Raw genomic sequence first — 23776 nt, 5'->3', positions numbered from 1 at the left:
ACGAGTACTTCCATACGTTACCAAACCACACCAAAACGATACAATAACGTACGAGTACCTCCGTACGGTACCAAACCGTACCAAAACGGTACCAAAACTGTGCAATACCGCACGAGTACATCCATACTGTACCAAACTACGAGTATCTCCATACGGTACCAAACCACACCAAAACGCTACAATACCGTACGAGTAAATCCATACGGTACCAAACCACACCAAAATGGTACAATATCGTACGTGTACATTGTTACGGAACCAAACCACACAAAAACGGTACAATACAGTAGGAGTACATCCATACGGTACCAAACCACACCGAAATGGTACAAAACCGTACGAGTACTTCCTTACAGTACCACAAACCACCAAAATGGTACATTACCGTAGTAGTACATCCATAAGTCATGAAACCACACCAAAACGGTACAATACCATACGATTATATCCATACCGTACCAAACCACACCAAAATGGTAAAATACCATATGGGTACATCCATACGGTACCAAACCACACCAAAATGGAGCTATACCGTACGTGTACATCTATACGGTACCAAACCACACCAAAATGGTACAATACCGTACGAGTACATCCATACGGTACCAAACCCCACCAAAACGGTGCAATGCTGTACGAGTACATGCATACGGTATCAAACCATACCAAAACGGTACAATACCGAACGAGTACATCCATACAGTACCAAACCACACCGAAATGGTACAATACCGTACGAGTACATCCATACGGTATCAAACCACACCAAAACGGTACAATTTCGAACGAGTACATCCATACGGTACCAAACCACATCGAAATGGTACAATACCGTACGAGTACATCCATACGGTATCAAACCACACCAAAACGGTACAATTCCGAACGAGTACATCCATACGGTACCAACCACATCGAAATGGTACAATACGGTACGAGTACTTCCTTACGGTACCAAACCGCAAAAAAATGGTAAAATACCGAACGAATACATCCATACGGTACCAAACAACACCAAAAAGGTACAATACCGAACGAGTACATGCATACGATACCAAACCACATCGAAATGGTACAATACCGTACGAGTACATCCATACGGTATCAAACCACACCAAAATGGTACAATACCGAACGAGTACACCCATATGGTACTAAACCACATAGAAATGGTACAATACCGTACAAGTACTTCTTAAGGGTACCAAAAAACACCAAAATGGTACAAAACCGTACCAGTACATCCATAAGGTTCTAAATCACACCAAAATAGTACAATACCATATGACTATATCCATACGGTACCAAACCACACCGAAACGGTGCTATACCGTATGAGTACATCCATACGGTACCAAACCACACCAAAACGGTACAATACCGTACGAGTAAATTCATACGGTACCAAACCATACCAAAATGGTACAATATCGTACGAGTACCTCCATACGGTACCAAAACACACCAAAACGGTACAATAACATACGAGTACCTCCATACGGTACCAAACCATACCAAAACGGTGCAATATGGTACGAGTACATCCATACGGTACAAAACCGCACAAAAATGGTAAAATACCGAACGAATACATCCATACGGTACCAAACCACACCAAAAAGGTACAATACCGAACGAGTACATGCATACGATACCAAACCACACCGAAATGGTACAATACCGTACGAGTACATCCATACGGTATCAAACCACACCAAAATGGTACAATACCGAACGAGTACACCCATACTGTACTAAACCACACAGAAATGGTACAATACCGTACAAGTACTTCTTTTGGGTACCAAAAAACACCAAAATGGTACAAAACCGTACCAGTACATCCATAAGGTTCGAAATCACACCAAAACAGTACAATACCATACGACTCTATCCATACGGTACCAAACCACACAAAAACGGTGGTATACCGTATGAGTACATCCACACGGTACCAACCCACACCAAAATGGTACGATACCGTATGAGTAAATTCATACGGTACCAAACCACCCCAAAATGGTACAATATCGTACGAGTACCTCCATACGGTACCAAAACACACCAAAACGGTACAATAACATACGACTACCTCCATCCGGTACCAAACCATACCAAAACGGTGCAATACCGCACGAGTACATCCATACGGTACTAAACTACGAGTACCTCCATACGGTACGAAACCACACCAAAACGGTACAATACCGTACGAGTACATCCATACGGTATCAAACCACACCAAAATGATACCATACCGTACGAGTACTTTGTTACGGTACCAAACCACACAAAAACGGTACAATACCGTACGAGTACATCCATACGGTACCAAACCACACCGAAATGGTACAAAACCGTACGATACTTCCTTACAGTACCACAAACCACCAAAATGGTACATTACCGTAGTAGTACATCCATAAGTCACGAAACCACACCAAAATGTTACAATACCATACGATTATATCCATAGGGTACCAAACCACACCAAAATGGTAAAATACCATATGAGTACATCCATACGGTACCAAACCACACCAAAATGGTGCTATACCGTACGAGTACATCCATACGGTACCAAACCACACCAAAATGGTACAATACCGTACGAGTACATCCATACGGTACCAAACCACACCAAAACGGTACAATACCGAACGAGTACATCCATACGGTACCAAACCACACCGAAATGGTACAATACCGTACGAGTACATCCATACGGTATCAAACCACACCAAAACGGTGCAATTCCGAACGAGTACATCCATACGGTACCAAACCACATCGAAATGGTACAATACCGTACGAGTACTTCCTTACGTTACAAAAAAACACAAAAATGGTACAATACCGTACCAGTACATCCATAAGGTACGTAACCATACCAAAATGGTACAATACCTTACGATTATATCTATACGTTACCAAACCACACAAAATGGTACAATAGCGTACGAGTACCTCCATACGGTACCAAACCGCACCAAAACGGTGCAATACGGTACGAGTACATCCATACGGTACCAAACCGCACAAAAACGGTAAAATACCGAACGAATACATCCATACGGTACCAAACCACACCAAAAAGGTACAATACCGAACGAGTACATGCATACGATACCAAACCACACCGAAATGGTACGATACCGTACGAGTACATCCATACGGTATCAAACCATACCAAAATGGTACAATACCGAACGAGTACACCCATACGGTACTAAACCACACAGAAATGGTACAATACCGTACAAGTACTTCTTTAGGGTACCAAAAAACAACAAAATGGTACAAAACCGTACCAGTACATCCATAAGGTTCGAAATCACACCAAAACAGTACAATACCGTACGACTATATCCATATGGTACCAAACCACACCAAAACGGTGCTATACCGTATGAGTACATCCATACGGTACCAAACCACACCAAAACGGTGCAATACCGTATGAGTAAATTCATACGGTATCAAACCACACCAAAACGGTACAATATCGTACGAGTACCTCCATACGGTTCCAAAACACACCAAAACGGTACAATAACATACGAGTACCTCCATACGGTACCAAACCATACCAAAACGGTGCAATACGGTACGAGTACATCCATACGGTACCAAACCGCACAAAAACGGTAAAATACCGAACGAATACATCCATACGGTACCAAACAACACAAAAAAGGTAAAATACCGAACGAGTACATGCATACGATACCAAACCACACCGAAATGGTACAATACCGTACGAGTACATCCATACGGTATCAAACCACACCAAAACGGTACAATACCGAACGAGTACACCCATACGGTACTAAACCACACAGAAATGGTACAATACCGTACAAGTACTTCTTTAGGGTACCAAAAAACACCAAAATGGTACAAAAGCGTACCAGTACATCCATAAGGTTCGAAATCACACCAAAATAGTACAATACCGTACGACTATATCCATACGGTACCAAACCACACCAAAACGGTACAATACCATACGAGTAAATTCATACGGTACCAAATCACACTAAAATGGAACAATATCGTATGAGTACCTCCATACGGTACCAAAACACACCAAAACGGTACAATAACATACGAGTACCTCCATACGGTACCAAACCATACCAAAACGGAGCAATACCGCACGAGTACATGCATACGGTACCAAACCACACTAAAATGGTACAATATCGTACGAGTACCTCCATACGGTACCAAACCACACCAAAACGGTACCACAACGTAGGAGTACCTCCTTACAGTTTCAAACCGCAACAAAACGGCGCAATACCGTACGAGTAAATCCATGCGGTTCCAAACCGCACCAAAACGGTACAATATCGTACGAGTACATCCTTACGGTACCAAACCACACCAAAAGGGTACAATACCGTACGAGTACTTCGTTACGGAACCAAATCACACCAAAATCGTAAAATAACGTACGATTACCTCCATACGGTACCAAACTGCGCCAAAACGGTACAATACCGTACGAGTACATCCATACGGTATCAAACCACACCAAAACGGTACAATACCGAACGAGTACATCCGTACGGTACCAAACCACACCGAAATGGTACAATACTATACGAGTACTTCCATACGGTACCAAAAAACACCAAAATGGTACAATACCGTACTAGTACATCCATAAGGTACGAAACAAAACCAAAATGGTACAATACCTTACGATTATATCCATACGTTACCAAACCACACAAAATGGTACAATAGCATACGAGTCCCTCCATACGATACCAAACCGCACCAAAACGGTGCAATACGGTACGAGTACATCCATACGGTACAAAACCGCACAAAAATGGTAAAATACCGAACGAATACATCCATACGGTACTAAACCACACCAAAAAGGTACAATACCGAACGAGTACATGCATACGATACCAAACCACACCGAAATGGTACAATACCGTACGAGTACATCCATACGGTATCAAACCACACCAAAATGGTACAATACCGAACGAGTACACCCATACTGTACTAAACCACACAGAAATGGTACAATACCGTACAAGTACTTCTTTTGGGTACCAAAAAACACCAAAATGGTACAAAACCGTACCAGTACATCCATAAGGTTCGAAATCACACCAAAACAGTACAATACCATACGACTCTATCCATACGGTACCAAACCACACAAAAACGGTGGTATACCGTATGAGTACATCCACACGGTACCAAACCACACCAAAATGGTACAATACCGTACGAGTAAATTCATACGGTACCAAACCACCCCAAAATGGTACAATATCGTACGAGTACCTCCATACGGTACCAAAACAAACCAAAACGGTACAATAACATGCGAGTACCTCCATCCGGTACCAAACCATACCAAAACGGTGCAATACCGCACGAGTACATCCATACGGTACTAAACTACGAGTACCTCCATACGGTACAAAACCACACCAAAACGGTACAATACCGTACGAGTACATCCATACGGTATCAAACCACAACAAAATGATACAATACCGTACGAGTACTTTGTTACGGTACCGAACCACACAAAAACGGTACAATACCGTACGAGTACATCCATACGGTACCAAACCACACCGAAATGGTACAAAACCGTACGATACTTCCTTACAGTACCACAAACCACCAAAATGGTACATTACCGTAGTAGTACATCCATAAGTCACGAAACCACACCAAAATGTTACAATACCATACGATTATATCCTTAGGGTACCAAACCACACCAAAATGGTAAAATACCATATGAGTACATCCATACGGTACCAAACCACACCAAAATGGTGCTATACCGTACGAGTACATCCATACGGTACCAAACCACACCAAAATGGTACAATACCGTACGAGTGCATCCATACGGTACCAAACCCCACCAAAACGGTGCAATGCTGTACGAGTACATCCATACGGTATCAAACCACACCAAAACGGTACAATACCGAACGAGTACATCCATACGGTACCAAACCACACCGAAATGGTACAATACCGTACGAGTACATCCATACGGTATCAAACCACACCGAAACGGTGCAATTCCGAACGAGTACATCCATACGGTACCAAACCACATCGAAATGGTACAATACCGTACGAGTACTTCCTTACGGTACAAAAAAACACCAAAATGGTACAATACCGTACCAGTACATCCATAAGGTACGTAACCATACCAAAATGGTACAATACCTTACGATTATATCTATACGTTACCAAACCACACAAAATGGTACAATAGCGTACGAGTACCTCCATACGGTACCAAACCGCACCAAAACGGTGCAATACGGTACGAGTACATCCATACGGTACCAAACCGCACAAAAACGGTAAAATACCGAACGAATACATCCATACGGTACCAAACCACACCAAATAGGTACAATACCGAACGAGTACATGCATACAATACCAAACCACACCGAAATGGTACGATACCGTACGAGTACATCCATACGGTATCAAACCATACCAAAATGGTACAATACCGAACGAGTACACCCATACGGTACTAAACCACACAGAAATGGTACAATACCGTACAAGTACTTCTTTAGGGTACCAAAAAACAACAAAATGGTACAAAACCGTACCAGTACATCCATAAGGTTCGAAATCACACCAAACAGTACAATACCGTACGACTATATCCATATGGTACCAAACCACACAAAAACGGTGCTATACCGTATGAGTACATCCATACGGTACCAAACCACACCAAAACGGTGCAATACCGTACGAGTAAATTCATACGGTACCAAACCACACCAAAACGGTACAATATCGTACGAGTACCTCCATACGGTTCCAAAACACACCAAAACGGTACAATAACATACGAGTACCTCCATACGGTACCAAACCATACCAAAACGGTGCAATACGGTACGAGTACATCCATACGGTACCAAACCGCACAAAAACGGTAAAATACCGAATGAATACATCCATACGGTACCAAACCACACGAAAAAGGTACAATACCGAACGAGTACATGCATACGATACCAAACCACACCGAAATGGTACAATACCGTACGAGTACATCCATACGGTATCAAACCACACCAAAACGGTACAATACCGAACGAGTACACCAATACGGTACTAAACCACACAGAAATGGTACAATACCGTACAAGTACTTCTTTAGGGTACCAAAAAACACCAAAATGGTACAAAACCGTACCAGTACATCCATAAGGTTCGAAATCACACCAAAATAGTACAATACCGTACGACTATATCCATACGGTACCAAACCACACCAAAACGGTACAATACCATACGAGTAAATTCATACGGTACCAAATCACACTAAAATGGAACAATATCGTATGAGTACCTCCATACGGTACCAAAACACACCAAAACGGTACAATAACATACAAGTACCTCCATACGGTACCAAACCATACCAAAATGGAGCAATACCGCACGAGTACATGCATACGGTACCAAACCACACTAAAATGGTACAATATCGTACGAGTACCTCCATACGGTACCAAACCACACCAAAACGGTACCACAACGTAGGAGTTCCTCCTTACAGTTTCAAACCGCAACAAAACGGCGCAATACCGTACGAGTAAATCCATGCGGTTCCAAACCGCACCAAAACGGTACAATATCGTACGAGTACATCCTTACGGTACCAAACCACACCAAAAGGGTACAATACCGTACGAGTACTTCGTTACGGTACCAAATCACACCAAAATCGTAAAATAACGTACGATTACCTCCATACGGTACCAAACTGCGCCAAAACGGTACAATACCGTACGAGTACATCCATACGGTATCAAACCACACCAAAACGGTAGAATACCGAACGAGTACATCCGTACGGTACCAAACCACACCGAAATGGTACAATACTATACGAGTACTTCCATACGGTACCAAAAAACACCAAAATGGTACAATACCGTACCAGTACATCCATAAGGTACGAAACCAAACCAAAACGGTACAATACCTTACGATTATATCCATACGTTACCAAACCACACAAAATGGTACAATAGCATACGAGTCCCTCCATACGATACCAAACCGCACCAAAACGGTGCAATACGGTACGAGTACATCCATACGGTACCAAACCGCACCGAAATGGTAAAATACCGAACGAATACATCCATACGGTACCAAACCACACCGAAACGGTACAATACCGAATGAGTACATGCATTTGATACCAAACCACACCGAAATGGTACAATACTGTACGAGTACATCCATACGGTAGCAAACCACACCAAAACGGTACAATACCGAAGGAGTACATCCATACGGTAGTAAACTACACCGAAATGGTATAATACCGTACAAGTACTTCTTTAGGGTACCAAAAAAAACCTAAATGGTACAATACCATAACACTACATCCATAAGGTACGAAACCACACCAAAACAGTACAATACCATACGACTATATCCATACGGTACCAAACCACAGCAAAACGGTGCTATACCGTATGAGTACATCCATACGGTACCAAACCACACCAAAACGGTACAATACCGTACGAGTAAATCCATACGGTACCAAACCACACCAAAATGGTACAATATCGTACGAGTACCTTCATACGGTACCAAAACACACCAAAACGGTACAATAACGTACGAGTACCTCCATACGGTACCAAACCGTACCAAAATGGTGCAATACCGCACGAGTACATCTATACGGTACCAAACTACGAGTACCTCCATACGGTACCAAACCACACGAAAATGGTACAATACCGTATGAGTACATCCATACGGTACCAAACCACACCAAAACGGTACAATACCGTACGAATACTTTGTTACGGTACCAAACCACTCAAAAACGGTACAATACTGTACGAGTACATCCATACGGTACCAAACCACACCGAAATGGTACAAAACCGTACGAGTACTTCCTTACAGTACCACAAACCACCAAAATGGTACAATACCGAAGTAGTACATCCATAAGTCACGAAACCACTCTAAAACAGTACAATACCATACCATTATATCCATACGGTACCAAACCACACCAAAATGGTAAAATACCATATGAGTACATCCATACGGTACCGAACCACACCAAAATGGTGCCTTACCGTACGAGTACATCCATACGGTACCAAACGACACCAAAATGGTACAATACCGTACGAGTACATCCATACGGTACAAAACAACACCAAAATGGTACAATACTGTATGAGTATATTGTTATGGTACCAACCCACACCAAAACGGTACAACATCGTACGAGTACCTCCATGCGGTACCAAACCACACCAAAACGGCACAATACCGTACAAGTAATTTGTTACGGCACCAAACCACACCAAAATGGTACAAAAACGTACGAGCACCTCCATATAGTACAAACCAATACAAACCGTACGAGTACGGCCATACGGTACCAAACAATACCAAAACGGTACAATACCGTAGGAGTACATCCATAAGGTACCAAACCACACAAAAATGGTACAATATCGTACGAGTACTCCATATGGTACAAAAGCACACCAAAACGGTACAATAACGTTCGAGTACCTCCATACGGTACCAAAACGCACCAATACGGTGCAATACCGTAAGAGTGCATCCATACGGTACCAAACCCCACAAAAGGGTACAATATCATACGAGTACATCCATACGGTACCAAACCCCACCAAAACGGTACAATACCGTACGAGTACTTCGTTACGGTACCAAACCACACCAAAATGATACAATAGCGTACGAGTACCTCCATACAGTACCAAACCACACCAAAATGGTACAATATCGTACGAGTACCTCCATACGGTACCAAACCACACCAAAATGGTACAATACCGTACGAGTACTTTGTTACGGTACCAAACCACACCAAAACGGTACAATATCGTACAAGTACCTCTATGCGGTACCAAACCATACCAAAACGGTACAATATCGTACGAGTAACTCCATATGGTACCAAACCACACCAAAATGGTTCAATAGCGTACGACTACCTCCATACGTACCAAACCGCACCAAAACGGTGGAATACCGTACGAGTACGTCCATACGATAAAAAACCACACCAAAGTGGTACAATACCGTACGAGTACATCCATACGGTACCAACCCACACCAAAACGGTACAATATCGTACGAGTACCTCCATACGGTACCAAACCACACCAAAATGGTACCACAACGTAGGAGTACCTCCTTACGGTTTCAAACCGCATCAAAACGGCGCAATACCGTACGAGTAAATCCATGCGGTTCCAAACCGCACCAAAACGGTACAATACCATACGAGTACATCCTCACGGTACCAAACCACACCAAAAGGGTACAATACCATACGAGTACTTCGTTACGGTACCAAACCACACCAAAACGGTAAAATAACGTACGATTACCTCCATACGGTACCAAACCGCGCCAAAACGGTGCAATACCGTACAAGTACATCCATACGGTATCAAACCACATCAAAACGGTACAATACTATACGAGTACATCCATACGGTACCAAACCCCACCAAAACGGTACAATACCGTACGAGTACTTCGTTACGAAACCAAACCACACCAAAATGGTACAATATCGTACGAGTACCTCCATACGGTACCAAACCACACCAAAATGCTACAATACCGTACGAGTACATCCATACAGTACCAAACAACACCAAAATGGTACAATATAGTCTGAGTACCCTCATACGGTACCAAACAACACCAAAATGGTACAATACCGTACGAGTACTTTGTTACGGTACCAAATCACACAAAAACGGTACAATACCGTACGAGTACTTCGTTACGATACCAAACCACACCAAAATGGTACAATACCGTACGAGTACTCCGTTACCGTACCAAACCACACCAAAATGGTACAATACCGTATGAGTACTTCGTTACTGTACCAAACCACTGTAAAATGGTACAATACCATAGGAGTACCTCAATACGGTACCAATCCACGCAAAACGGTACAATATCGTACGAGTACCTCCATACGGTACCAAACCACACCAAAACGATACAATACCGCACGAGTACTTTGTTACTGTACCAAACCACACCAAAACTGTACAATACCGTACGAGTACCACCATACGATACCAAACCACACCAAAATTGTACAATACCGTACTAGTGCTTCGTTACGATACCAAACCACACCAAAAGGGTGCAATACCGTACGAGTACATCCATACGGTTCAAAACCACACTAAAATGGTACAATATCATACGAGTACCTCCATACGGTACCAAACCACACCAAAACGCTACAATACCGTACGAGTACATCCATACGGTACCAAACAACACCAAAACGGTACAATATCGTCTGAGTACCCCCATACGGTACCAAACCACACCAAAACGGTACAATATCGTACAAGTACATCCATACGATACCAAACCACGCCAAAACAGTACAATATCGTACGACTACATTCATATGGTACCAAACCACCCCAAAATGGTACAATATCGTACGAGTACCTCCATTCGGTACCAAACCACACCAAAACGGTACAATACCGTACGAGTACTTTGTTACGGTACCAAATAAAACAAAAATGGTACAATACCGTATGAGTACTTCGTTACGATACCAAACCACACCAAAACGGTACAATACCGTACGAGTACTCCGTTGTTGTACCAAACCACACCAAAACGGTATAATACCGTACTAGTGCTTTGTTACGGTATGAAACCTCACAAAAAGGGTACAATACTGTACGAGTACCTCCATACGGTACCAAACCACCCAAAAATTGTACAATACCGAACGAGTACATCGATACGGTACAAAACCACACCAAAACGGTACAATATCGTACCAGTACCTACATACGGTACCAAACCACACCAAAATGGTACAATACCGTACGAGTACTATTTATGGTACCAAACCACACAAAAACGGTACAGTACCGTACGAGTACATCGTTACGATACCAAAACGGTACAATACCGTACAAGTACTTCGTTACTGTACCAAACCACACCAAAATGGTACCATACCGTACGACTACCACCATACGATACCAAACCACACCAAAATGGTACAATACCGTACTAGTGCTTCGTTACGGTACGAAACCTCACAAAAAGGGTACAATACCGTACGAGTACCTCCATACGGTACCAAACCACCCAAAAATTGTACAATACCGTACGAGTACATCCATACGGTACAAAACCACACCTAAACGGTAAAATATCGTACCAGTACCTCCATACGGTACCAAACCACACCAAAACGGTACAAAACCGTGGTAGTACATCCATACGGTACCAAACAACACCAAAACGGTACAATATCGTACGAGTACCTCCATGCGGTACCAAACCACACCAAAATGCTACAATACCGTACGAGTACATCCATACAGTACCAAACAACACCAAAATGGTACAATATAGTCTGAGTACCCTCATACGGTACCAAACAACACCAAAATGGTACAATACCGTACGAGTACTTTGTTACGGTACCAAATCACACAAAAACGGTACAATACCGTACGAGTACTTCGTTACGATACCAAACCACACCAAAATGGTACAATACCGTACACGTACTTCGTTACTGTACCAAACCACACCAAAACGGTACAATACCGTACGAGTACCACCATACGATACCAAACCACACCAAAATGGTACAATACCGTACTAGTGCTTCGTTACGGTACGAAACCTCACAAAAAGAATACAATACCGTACGAGTACCTCCATACGGTACCAAACCACCCAAAAATTGTACAATACCGTACGAGTACATCCATACGGTACAAAACCACACCAAAATGGTACAATATCGTACCGGTACCTCCATACGGTACCAAACCACACCAAAACGGAACAATACCGTGCGAGTACATCCATACGGTACCAAACAACACCAAAACGGTACAATATTGTACGAGTACCTCCATACGGTACCAAACCACACCAAAATGCTACAATACCATACGAGTACATCCATACGGTACCAAACAACACCAAAACGGTACAATATAGTCAGAGTACCCCCATACGGTACCAAACCACACCAAAACGGTACAATATTGTACGAGTTCCTCCATACGGTTCCAAACCACACCAAAAAGGTACAATACCGTACGAGTACTTTGTTATGGTACCAAATCACACAAAAATGGTACAATACCGTACGAGTACTTCGTTACGATACCAAACCACACCAAAACGGTACAATACCGTACGAGTACTCCGTTACTGTACCAAACCACACCAAAACGGTACAATACCATATGAGTACTTCGTTACTGTACCAAACCACACCAAAATGGTACAATACCGTACGAGTACCTCCATACGGTACCAAACCGCCCTAAAACGGTACAATACCGTACGAGTACATCCATACGGTACCAAACCACACCAAAACGGTAAAAAACCGTTCGAGTACATCCATACAGTACCAAACCACACCAAAACGGTACAATATCGTACGAGTACCTCTATGCGGTACCAAACCACACCAAAACAATACAATATCGTACGAGTACTTTCATACGATACCAAACCACACCAAAATGGTACAATACCGTACTAGTGCTTCGTTACGGTCCCAAACCACACCAAAATGGTACAATTCCGTACGAGTACCTCCATACAGTACCAAACCACACAAAATGGTGCAATACCGTACGAGTACATCCATACGGTACAAAACCACACTAAAATGGTACAATATCGTACGAGTACCTCCATACGGTACCAAACCACACCAAAACGCTATAATACCGTACGAGTACATACATACGGTACCAAACAACACCAAAACGGTACAATATCGTACGAGTACCTCCATACGGTACCAAACCACACGAAAATGGTACAATATCGTAAGAGTTCATCCATACGATACCAAACCACGCCAAAATGGTACAATATCGAATGGTACAATATCGTACGACTACATCCATACGGTACCGACCACAACATAATGGTACTGTGGGCTACCACAGCCCCGGGTGCGATCGGGGTGGCCCGAAAAACACATACTGCTCCGGCTGATCGATTTGAAGAATTTTTAAGAGTCGCCACCCTGATTTGTGGTTCGCTACCCGAGAAACCGCTTTCGATTTGAAAATTGATTGATTTGAATTGAAAACCAGAGATCATTCGAGGGTTCGGAAGCCATGTTATGAGGGGGGAAGGGTTTTACGGCACCCCCCTCGCCCGGCGCGATATCGGTCTCTACTAAACGTTTGTGGGATTTTTCAAATGGATTTTGTTTCGTTAAACACGTAGCAGGTATCCACAGGTATGGCAAATAGAAGGTGTATGCTAGTGCTTGTGTACTAGGAGTGATGAAATGATGATGGACACATGCATGATGGCAAAGTTGTATAAACTGCTACTGGCTTCACTCTCGAGCGCTTGAGAGTACTCTCGAGCGCTTGGGAGTTCTACTGACTAAATCCTGCAGAGTTTGTTAGTCTCAAATAGGATGCCAAATAACGGTGTATGCTGGTGCATGTGTGTGGGAGGGTAACTGTGAGATGAAAGACAGCAAGATAGCAAGAAATGCAATACTGCTCACTGGCTTCACTCTCGAGCGCTCAAGAGCACTCTTGAGCGCTTGGGAGTGTTTGAACCCTCACCTGCGCTTTCTGTTAGTACTGACAAAACATAATGTAAAGACTGCAAAATGAAGTACTATTAAGCAGACCACTGGCTCAGCAGAGGACTTGAAAGACTGAGATTGGACCTCAAGTTTTCAAATCATGTATCCTTGCCATTACACGAACGGATCTACAATTTTAAAAGAGGAAATGTACACATCCATGCATGCAAAAGCTCGAAAAGCACAGAAGACAGGGAAAGTGAAACGCAATGGCATGTATGTACTCCTGAGCGCTTAGGAATGGATTCAAGCGCTTGGGAGTGAACTGCATGCCAGCTTACTTCTCAAATAGAAAATGGCACCACTTCATCGTGCAAACACCCTTATCTAAGTTTTTAACAAGAGAAGATCTTATTTTTTACTTAGGAAATTTTGTTCTTATTTGAGATTTGTAAGAAACATTTCTGTTTCAGGAAAAATGATCTCCTGTGTCTGCATGCCAGAATAAAACCATTTTATTTACAAGTGCACTTCACCCCTAGCCTACTACTCACCAAAATGTCATGCATGGGACTGGAAACAGTCCCGAGCGCTCAGGACCACTCTTGAGCGCTCTGGAGTATTTCCAGTAGGGGGTTTTGGGAAAACATTGTTTGTGGACTCTTTGTTCTTGCTTTTTTTTTCACTAAGGTCTCCCAACCATACACCAGTATTAAAGACTGGGACCGGCTGAGAGACCCTCCTCCTTAGAGAGAAGAACAACCTCTTGATTTGGACCAAAGATGGAAATGTTTCTACCTTTGCTTGACACTTTGCTCCTTGGATGGTTGTGAAAGGTGAATGTGGAGATCAAAAACCAGAAACTCTGAGTCTCTTGCTCTTTTCTTTGATGATTTTAAAGAACACCCTTGAGATTGGGATGGAAGTTTTTTTCTTCTTTTTTTTTTAGAGAGAGAGCAGACCTCCTTTGTTGCTGCAAGACATGGTATATATATAGGGAATATAACCCATGGTCTTGAAAAATCAAGTGTTTTTTGAATAAAATCTTCAGCTGATCTCTTCTCTGACTGAGGTTGAGTGTTGACCCACCTCAGTCGGAGCAATGATGGCTTGCATGGATAGTGGGAATCTTCTTCACCCATTGGGCACTGTGAGAGGTCTCAAGCGCTTGGGAGTAGTCTCGAGCGCTGGGGACATCATTCTCGAGCGCTTGGGAGTGAGCCATGCCAGTGGTTTTTGGAAAACAGTTTTTAGCGCTTGGGACTGCTTCTGAGCGCTTGGGATTGATTTTGGCCATTTCTTTCAAGAAGCAACGTCTCAATTGGTACAAGGCTAGTTCTGACCCATATTCATCATCGGGGAGCCTCAGGGCCACAAATTAAGGAAATTCGACAAGTCCAAATTGGGGTGTCTACAGTTGCCCCTCTTTGGACGGCGCTCGGCATCATGTTTGGATGCGAGTGTCGCCCAAAGATTGAGACAACCCAATTCAAGCCAAATCAAATCCTCAATTTACGAATCAAATGCAGATTAAAAGCATACAAGCACTCAATGCATGAGGTCGTGTCTTTTCAGACTGCCTACGTACCCCGTTTGTAGGGATTAGACCAGCGTAGTTCTTTGGGGCAAATGCAAACACGTGTGACGCATGCATTTGGAAAGAGATCGACGAATGCCTCGACAATGATAGAGACAAGAACTAGGGCCCATCCGTTACTCTGTTCGGTGGACGAAATGATGAAAGAAGTATCACGTGCTGGGTAAAACTTCTTGTGAGTACATCGACAATTGCAGAATTTAAAAATTTTTATCGACCACTAAGCAGAACAATTTTGAATAGATCATGAAATGAAATCCGCCATCAATTACTCTGTCTCGACTCGGATTTAAATAGGACTGAGATTGATTTTGTAAAAATTCTTGATAGACAATGATCATTAACCAAGGTGAAATGCATGAGCTTACGAAAAGCAACAAAAAGAGTCAAGCACTAGGGACCCACTCCCGAGCGCTTGGGAATGGTCTCGAGCGCTCAGGACCGTCGTTGGGGACCACCGACCCTTCATCTTCTTCTTTGATTTGGGGGTTAAAACCCTGGTTCTCGAGCGCTCGAGAACCAAACCGACGGCCACTCTACTCTCTCGACTCCCTCAATCCTCTCTTAACTCTCTCAATCCTCTCTCGTTCTCGATCCTCTCATGATCCGCTCTCTTTCTCACTCACGATCCACCCTCTCTCTCGATCTTGGTATGGCGAGGGGGAACGAAGACGGGATGGTCGGCGGCGGCGAAGGGACGGAGGTCATCGGTCAGGAGGTCACCGCCGGTGCCACGGTGGTGGCAACCGAGGGGAACGGTGGTGGCGCAGGGGTGGAGCCCCGCGGCAGGGACGCCACAGCCGATGCCACGGCGGGTGCCGCGGTGGTGGCGGCTGTTGGTGACCCGGGGGTCACCGGAGGGAGATCAGCGGCGGCCGCTGCCGGTGAGGGTGCAGAGGTGGCAGGAGCAGAGGGCTCCGGCAGCGGGGACGGAGATTCGGGCAGTGGAGTCGGGGGTTCGGGCAGGCCTCTTACCCCTACCGTGGAGGAGTTGTTCGCGGCTGCCGAGCGGGCGAGCGACGGGAGGATGGCCAACTTCGGTGGTGAGGAGGTAGTCGTCGGACAGTTCAGCGAGACGCCGGTGCTGAGGACGGCGACGGTGCTGGAGCCGAGGAGTGGGGATAGCGGGATCGGGTCTTCACGCCCTGTTCCCTTCGCGGACGGGGACTTCCTAGAGGACACGGAGCCCCGGGATGTCTTGGACGCGCTCGGTCTCGACTCCGTGGTTGCCGCGGTGCTGAAGGATGCTAGCACACCTGAGGACCGGGCTTCGGCGTCGCTTTTGGGGGCTCTGCTGAGCGGAGCGGGCTCGGATGCCAAGGAGGCGGTTGTACCGGAGGCGGAGGAATTGGGAGGGGATAGGGCGGATGCCGAAGCGGCTGCTGAGGTGCGGGTTACCGCGGTAGACGAGGCGAAAGCCTACCTTGAGGGGCGGCGAGTCTACCTGGCGAGGGAGCAGCCCGAGTTCACTTCGGCTACTTATGCTCTTCGACTACACTTCTTTAAGGCTGTGGGGATGACGGCTTACGTCCCCGGCCGCGCCGACTATCCTGAGGAGATGCTCCTCCGGGATCGAGCTTCACACATCTCCTCTGGGTGGACTACGATGAGCTTCTGATCACTATCTTTTCTCGAATTTCGCAATTTACTTCAACTTTCATTTCCTGCTTTGAGATCTAATGCTATTTCTTGCTTTGTTGAAACAGCGCACGACGGACATGTACGGCCACGAGGGCTCAGCCAGCTCACTGGCGCACTTCGGGGCCTTGCCTGAGAGGGTGCGAGCATTGGTGGAGGCAGCAAGGTTCGGACCCTTCGTACAGCTGCTGACGGTGGTGAGGGTGGACCGGGCTGTGCTTACAGCGCTGGCGGAGAGGTGGTGGGACACCACCAACACCTTCCACTTCCAGTTCGGGGAGATGACGGTGACGCCCCTCGACTTCGCTGCGATCACAGGGCTCAGGGTTGGCGGAGACCCGATCCCTTACGACTCGAGCCTGGTGCTGGACGATGCGGCTCTAAGGTGGTTCCTTGGGCGCGTGCCACGCCACAGCGGAGGGATGGCAGCTTACGGGCAGTTCGTGGAGTACTGGGACCACGAGCCCGCGACTGACGAGGAGGCGGCCCAGATGGCCCGGGCGTACCTGCTATACTTGTTTGGGGCTTCTCTGTTCCCGAACAGGCGTAGTCGGGTGCACCTGTGCTACCTAGCGGGTTTGGTGGACCTGGGACAGGCGAGGCGCTTCGACTGGGGAGGTGCTGCTATGTGCACACTCTACTGTCTCCTTGGAGCTGCTTCTCGCGGGGTCGGAGACACAGTTGGAGGGTATTGGCGAGTGTTTGAGGTATGATTTTGAATTGTTACTTTTGAATTGCTTTCGACTGCTTTTTGACTTGAATTATGCATTTGAGATTGATTCGACCTAAATTATGAAATTTGCAGCTTTGGGCTTACGAGGTTCTTGGGATGTTCCCGCCCGAGAATACTTGTACAGACCCGAACCTTCTTCCACGCAGCTTAGCCTGGGGTAAGGCGTATCGGAGGGCGAAGGAGCGACGAGGGGAGGTGATGACTTTTCGGCGCTGGCTGGATAACCTGACAGGGGTTGTGGTACGATCGACATCTCTTTGCTTTTCTTCCATCAAACTTTTCATAGAGTAGACTTATGAATGGATCCCAACATTTGAATTGCAGGTTCACTGGGACCGGTGGGCAAGGATGGAGGCTGGCTTCCTTCCGAGGAGTCGGGAGGTGACGCAGAACAGGGTCCTGCTGGAGTGCCCTCTGGGTTGGCAGTGGTACCTGGGGGATTGAGTGACTCAACAGTCACTTGGTCTTCCAGCGTTCGTGGTTCCTGGGTTGCTTCCTCCGCGCGTGCAGAGGACTGAGTTCTACACTCGTGCTAAGCTTGAGCTGTTCACCGTGCCGGACACGGATCTGGAGAGGCACTTGCGACGCTCCTTGGACTATGCTGCTTATACGGATCGGTACTTGGCGAGGAGCCTGGGAGTGGAGGAGGAGTTCGAGAGACGGGTAGCTGGAGTGAGGGCTTGGAGGGACGAGGGCGGAGCGCCAAGCCGTGGTGGTCGCTCTACACGGGGTCGAGGACGAGGTGCTAGAGTCTCCGCTGGTGGGCGAGGTGCAGGTGTTGGAGGTAGGGGAGAGGGGAGTACGAGGGTCCCAGAGACCGGTGAGACTTCAGCACCGCCGGAGTTGCCGACGCTGAAGTGGACTATAGGCGTGACGAGTTCGTCGGGCGCACAGGAGGTGATTGACGTGCCACGTCTCCCACAGCCGCCGATGCGGTTTCCTGCTCAGGTATAAACGATATTTCCGTTTGCTTTGTATATTCACCATTCCCTGCTTGTATATTCTGAATCTTGGATCATTCTGCAGGTGCCGCGAGAGTGGGCTGAGCAGGCCGTGATGCTGATGGTGGGGATGTGCCACCTATTGAAGGACTGCGCCAAGGGGAGGGTCCTTCAGACGAGACCTGCCCCTGTGACCGCTTCTGCTGCTGCCGCTCAGGTATGACATGCACACATATTCTATATTTCGGTTTGAGCAAAATTATGTTCGAATATGCATGAAATGAGAAAATATTTGTGATATGCAGGTGCAGCCATGACGTTCAGCTAGGACGCGTCCGCGAGGTACCACGAGCCCTCCCGTTCCTGCCGGCACGCGAGGTCGGGGTGCAGGACGTGCGCCACGGCCTGCTGCGGGTGCGGGACGGTTCGAGGTTTTGCCCCGGGGAGCGTCTTAGCGGAGACCAGCTCGCGTGGAGCCGGAGGAGTCAGAGGAGGAGACAGAGGAGTCCTCCGAGTCACGTGTCCTGGGGACATTGGATTCTAGCACTGCTTCTGGTTCTCCTGACGACGACGGTGATGACGAGCCCGAGAGTTCTGAGTCTGAGGGACCACGACAGAAGAGGAGTCGACAGGTCTGAGCCTCGGGTTTTGCTTTGCTAGTTTTACCTTGCACATAGGCCTGCGTGCCATCGAGTAGCAGATTTCGGGCCTGCGTGCCTCAGTTTTGTTCGGGCCTGCGTGCCCCGGTAGTCAGGATTTGGGCGCGTGTTTGCCCCAGTTTTTGTACCTCCTTCTTCGCTCATTGTAAGCATCATGTTCATTTTTTAGAATTCGCGCTTTATTCTTTTATTCGCTCGCACTGCTGCTACAGAATTGTATTTTATGAAATATGTTCGTCTAGCTTTGAAAGAATGTAAAGAGTACGCGAATTTCGACCGATACTCTCAAAGTGAGAAACAAAACTCGACATCGACACCAAACGACAAACTTCCGAGCGATCGACCATGAAATTTAGATTTAAGGGCTTTTGATCGTAACCGAGTGCGCTGCGCAGTTGACAATGAGTGTTGTGACTCGAGGGGACTGGGAGAATCACCCAAAGCGTTTTTGACATTCGACGCTTGCAAAAATGATGATTTTGGTAAGACCGAATGATGAAAGCTTGCACTTAGGGTGCTGACACGCCTTTGGGGGCGCGTCAAACATCATCGAGACCCGTCACGGCTCGAGCGCGACGCTTGATTCGACCAAATGCCCTAAATGCGGACCCCGACATGCTCAAGGAGTGAAAACTTTAGAAAACTTATGATTTTTCACGTAACACACTTGAATACTCGACAAAACATATGGACAGAACTGCTGTACCCCTTAGACAACTGCTAGGAATCGTCAAACTTTCAATGTTGTATGGAAGCCAAAATGGAGGAATTAGAATCTGCTGAAAAACAGCAGAACTCTGGAGCGCTCGAGAGTAGTCTCGAGCGCTTGGGACCCCACTCCCGAGCGCTCGGGACTTCTGTCATGGGCTACCCCTTGCTGTTTCCCAATGCCACTTGTTGGCTGTCCTTTGTTGTTTTCATCTGCTTGCACATTTTCAATGTACTTGAATGGCTTCGTATTAGCAGCTTCCCCAGAACAGAATGGCTTCCCAAAGCTTGACTTGTGGTTTTTCCAATATTTTCCAAGTTTGAATTTTGAAAAGATTTTGAAAATGATAAACTTGATGAGTTTCAAGGCTGGTGGGGAAGAGGTGCTGCCCACTTTAAGCTGCTATATATCCCAGGCTCTCCTTTGGTAAGCCATTCACACTTCATTTCATCATTTCCCTTCAAAAATCCATTCTTTCCATCACCATGCTAAACCAAGCCTTACTTCGCCCTTGGTTGGATAGTCTTGAAGGCATCGACTGGCTGAACTTCCGAGGGCATCGGCTCCACGCCCTAAGATATCTTCGAGAGGTTGTAATTCATCCCGTCTTGCTGCACGCGGCGGCACGCTTTTGGGATCCGGAGGTGCATGTCTTTCGCTTCGGTTCTCAAGAACTATGCCCCACCGTCGAGGAGTTTCATGCTTATCTCGGAAGCCATGACTCTGCTGAGCCGGTTGTTCCTATGATCAGGGAGAGCATGAATAATATTCTGAAGGCAAAGCTGGGTGTTAGTGGTAATGCCGCCGAGTTTCTTACTCGGGGTAATGCCATTAACATCGTGCAGTTGTACGAGAGGTTCAGCCCACCTGGGGACTTGACAGATTTCGAGCACCAAGGTCGCAGGATGACGGCTTGTTGCATTTGCCTCCTGGCGGCCTTCTTGTCGGCTCCGTCCGTTGGTCAGCCCAATTCCTTACTGGTGGGGGTTGCTGCTTAGATTGAGGCTCGTAAGGATGTTGCGCCATTGGTTCTTGCTGAAATCTTGATGGGGTTAGATGCTGTCCATGCTGGTTGCACAAGGGTTTTTGGTGGTAGCCCGCTGTTGTTGCAGGCGAGGGACCTCACTCAGCTCTCCTTTTTCTATTTCCCTTATTCATTTTACCTCGACACTCGGTTCAGGCTTTATCTGGCTCCTTACTTGTTTTCTCTCTTTTTGACAGATGTGGCTTTGCGACAAATTAAGTCTGTTGACATCCCCTATCAATGATTGGTGGTATCGCGCAAGTGGGTGGAACCGTCCCTTTCAAGTGATGTATGGGAGCGAAGATGATTGGGCTGATTTCCTTGCTTCTGCAGAGGAAGATGACATTGCTTGGCGGTGCCATTGGCTGAGGCTTCCTATTATGACTATTGGCAACATGGGCTCGACACTTGTGTTTGTGGCTGGCTTGACAGGCTTCTCCTTCTACTCACCCTTCCGTGTTCTCCGTCAGCTTGGACTTAGCCAGGAGGTGCCGCAGCCGGGTTCTGAAATGCTTCGTCTCCCTCCCTTCAACATTCTGGGCCTTCGGAGCTACACTCGGTCGTGGGGGACTCGTAGGACCAAGCCAAGTGACCCACTGTTTTCCATTGCTTCGACCGGAAGGTACCGCAAATGGCTAAGGAGGGATGTGAAAGCAAGGATGGGTTGACTGCTTACTTTGCCAGACTTTGAAATAAAAAGTGTGCTTTGATTTTGTGCTTTTTCATTTTCATGCTCAGTTTGTAATAAAGAAGTAATCTGAATAAAATCGACTGATTAAGGGTTTCCCCCTTTCGGTTCATTTGATCGCATGTGGCTTTAAAAAGCGTTTTGGATTTGTCAATTTGGACTTGATTTGGGATCGGATTTTAATTTTTAGGAATTAGGACCGAATCTCGGGATATGAGATTGCCTACGTATCCCTCGTAAAAGAGAATCAGGCCCGTACGTAATTCAGGCTACGGGTTCACTCGGGTATTGACACTCTCCTTTTGCGCTCTAAATTTTGCCTAGTACCGCCCTTTCGGGTTTTCGGTCTAGCGAGCTCTTCTTTGATTATTTGCCTTAATTTTTGCCTAGGCCGCCCTCTCGGGTTTTCAACCTAGCAGGCTTGCTCTAATTTTTGCCTGGAACCACCCGCCCTTGCGGTTTTCGACCCAGCGAGCTCTCTCAGGGATAATAACGTTTGAGTTGATCCAAATTGACAAGATTCGCAAATTCGTTGCCATCGAGGTCGACGATTGAAGCTGCTCCTCCAGAAAGAATAGTCTTGATGATGTAGGGCCCTGCCCATTTGGGTCGGAACTTCCCTCGTAAGTCGAAAATCGGCGCGCGTATTTCTTTGACTACCATGTCCCCTTCTTGTAGGTCCCTTGACTTCACCTTTTTGTTGAATGCCCGGGCGATTCTTCGCTGATAGCCCTGAATGTGGTATAGCGCGCGCAGCCTTCTTTCATCAAACAGCATGAGTTCCTCGAACCTTCCGCTGATCCATTCAGCTTCGTCCACTCCGTATTCTGCCATGACCCTCAAAGATGGCACTTCTAGCTCGATAGGGAGAACGGCTTCCATACCGTACACCAAAGAGTAGGGTGTTGCCCCTGTCGGTGTGCGGATAGACGTCCGGTATCCCCACAAAGCTAGTGGTAGCTGTTCGTGCCAATTTCTTGCTGACTGAGTAGTCCGTTCCAAAATCGTCTTAATAGTCTTGTTTGCTGCTTCGACTGCCCCGTTCGTTGTGGCCGATAAGTGGTTGAATGATGTACTTGGATCTTGAATTCCTCGAAGAGTTCCAGAACTTTTCCCTTGAAATGAACACCG

At 46.1% G+C, this 23776-nt stretch overlaps 1 protein-coding gene across 1 annotated transcript; it reads left to right on the top strand.

Annotated features, from left to right (window-relative positions):
• The first annotated feature begins 18172 nt into the window (after window positions 1–18172).
• LOC131323813 (protein MAIN-LIKE 2-like) lies at window positions 18173–19412 on the top strand. Its single transcript, XM_058355653.1, has 5 exons — window positions 18173–18598; window positions 18697–18864; window positions 18949–19042; window positions 19097–19241; window positions 19400–19412. The coding sequence occupies exons 1-5, from the start codon at window positions 18173–18175 to the stop codon at window positions 19410–19412; spliced, it is 846 nt and encodes a 281-aa protein (XP_058211636.1).
• The last annotated feature ends 4364 nt before the right edge of the window (window positions 19413–23776 follow it).

This window comes from Rhododendron vialii, chromosome 4a (assembly GCF_030253575.1).
Source record: "Rhododendron vialii isolate Sample 1 chromosome 4a, ASM3025357v1".
Taxonomy (NCBI): Eukaryota; Viridiplantae; Streptophyta; class Magnoliopsida; order Ericales; family Ericaceae; genus Rhododendron; species Rhododendron vialii.
The sequence above is the reverse complement of the archived record's forward strand: the minus strand, read 5'-3'. Positions and strand labels throughout refer to the sequence as shown.

What these genes read in the sequence shown, in the direction of transcription:
- LOC131323813 (XM_058355653.1), top strand. Translation starts at nt 18,173, where the DNA reads ATGACGGTGACGCCCCTCGACTTCGCTGCGATCACAGGGCTCAGGGTT. An exon ending in ATAACCTGACAGGGGTTGTG is followed by an intron (nt 18,865 to 18,948) that starts GTACGATCGACA and finishes TTTGAATTGCAG; the next exon opens with GTTCACTGGGACCGGTGGGC. An exon ending in CCTGCTGGAGTGCCCTCTGG is followed by an intron (nt 19,043 to 19,096) that starts GTTGGCAGTGGT and finishes TTGGTCTTCCAG; the next exon opens with CGTTCGTGGTTCCTGGGTTG.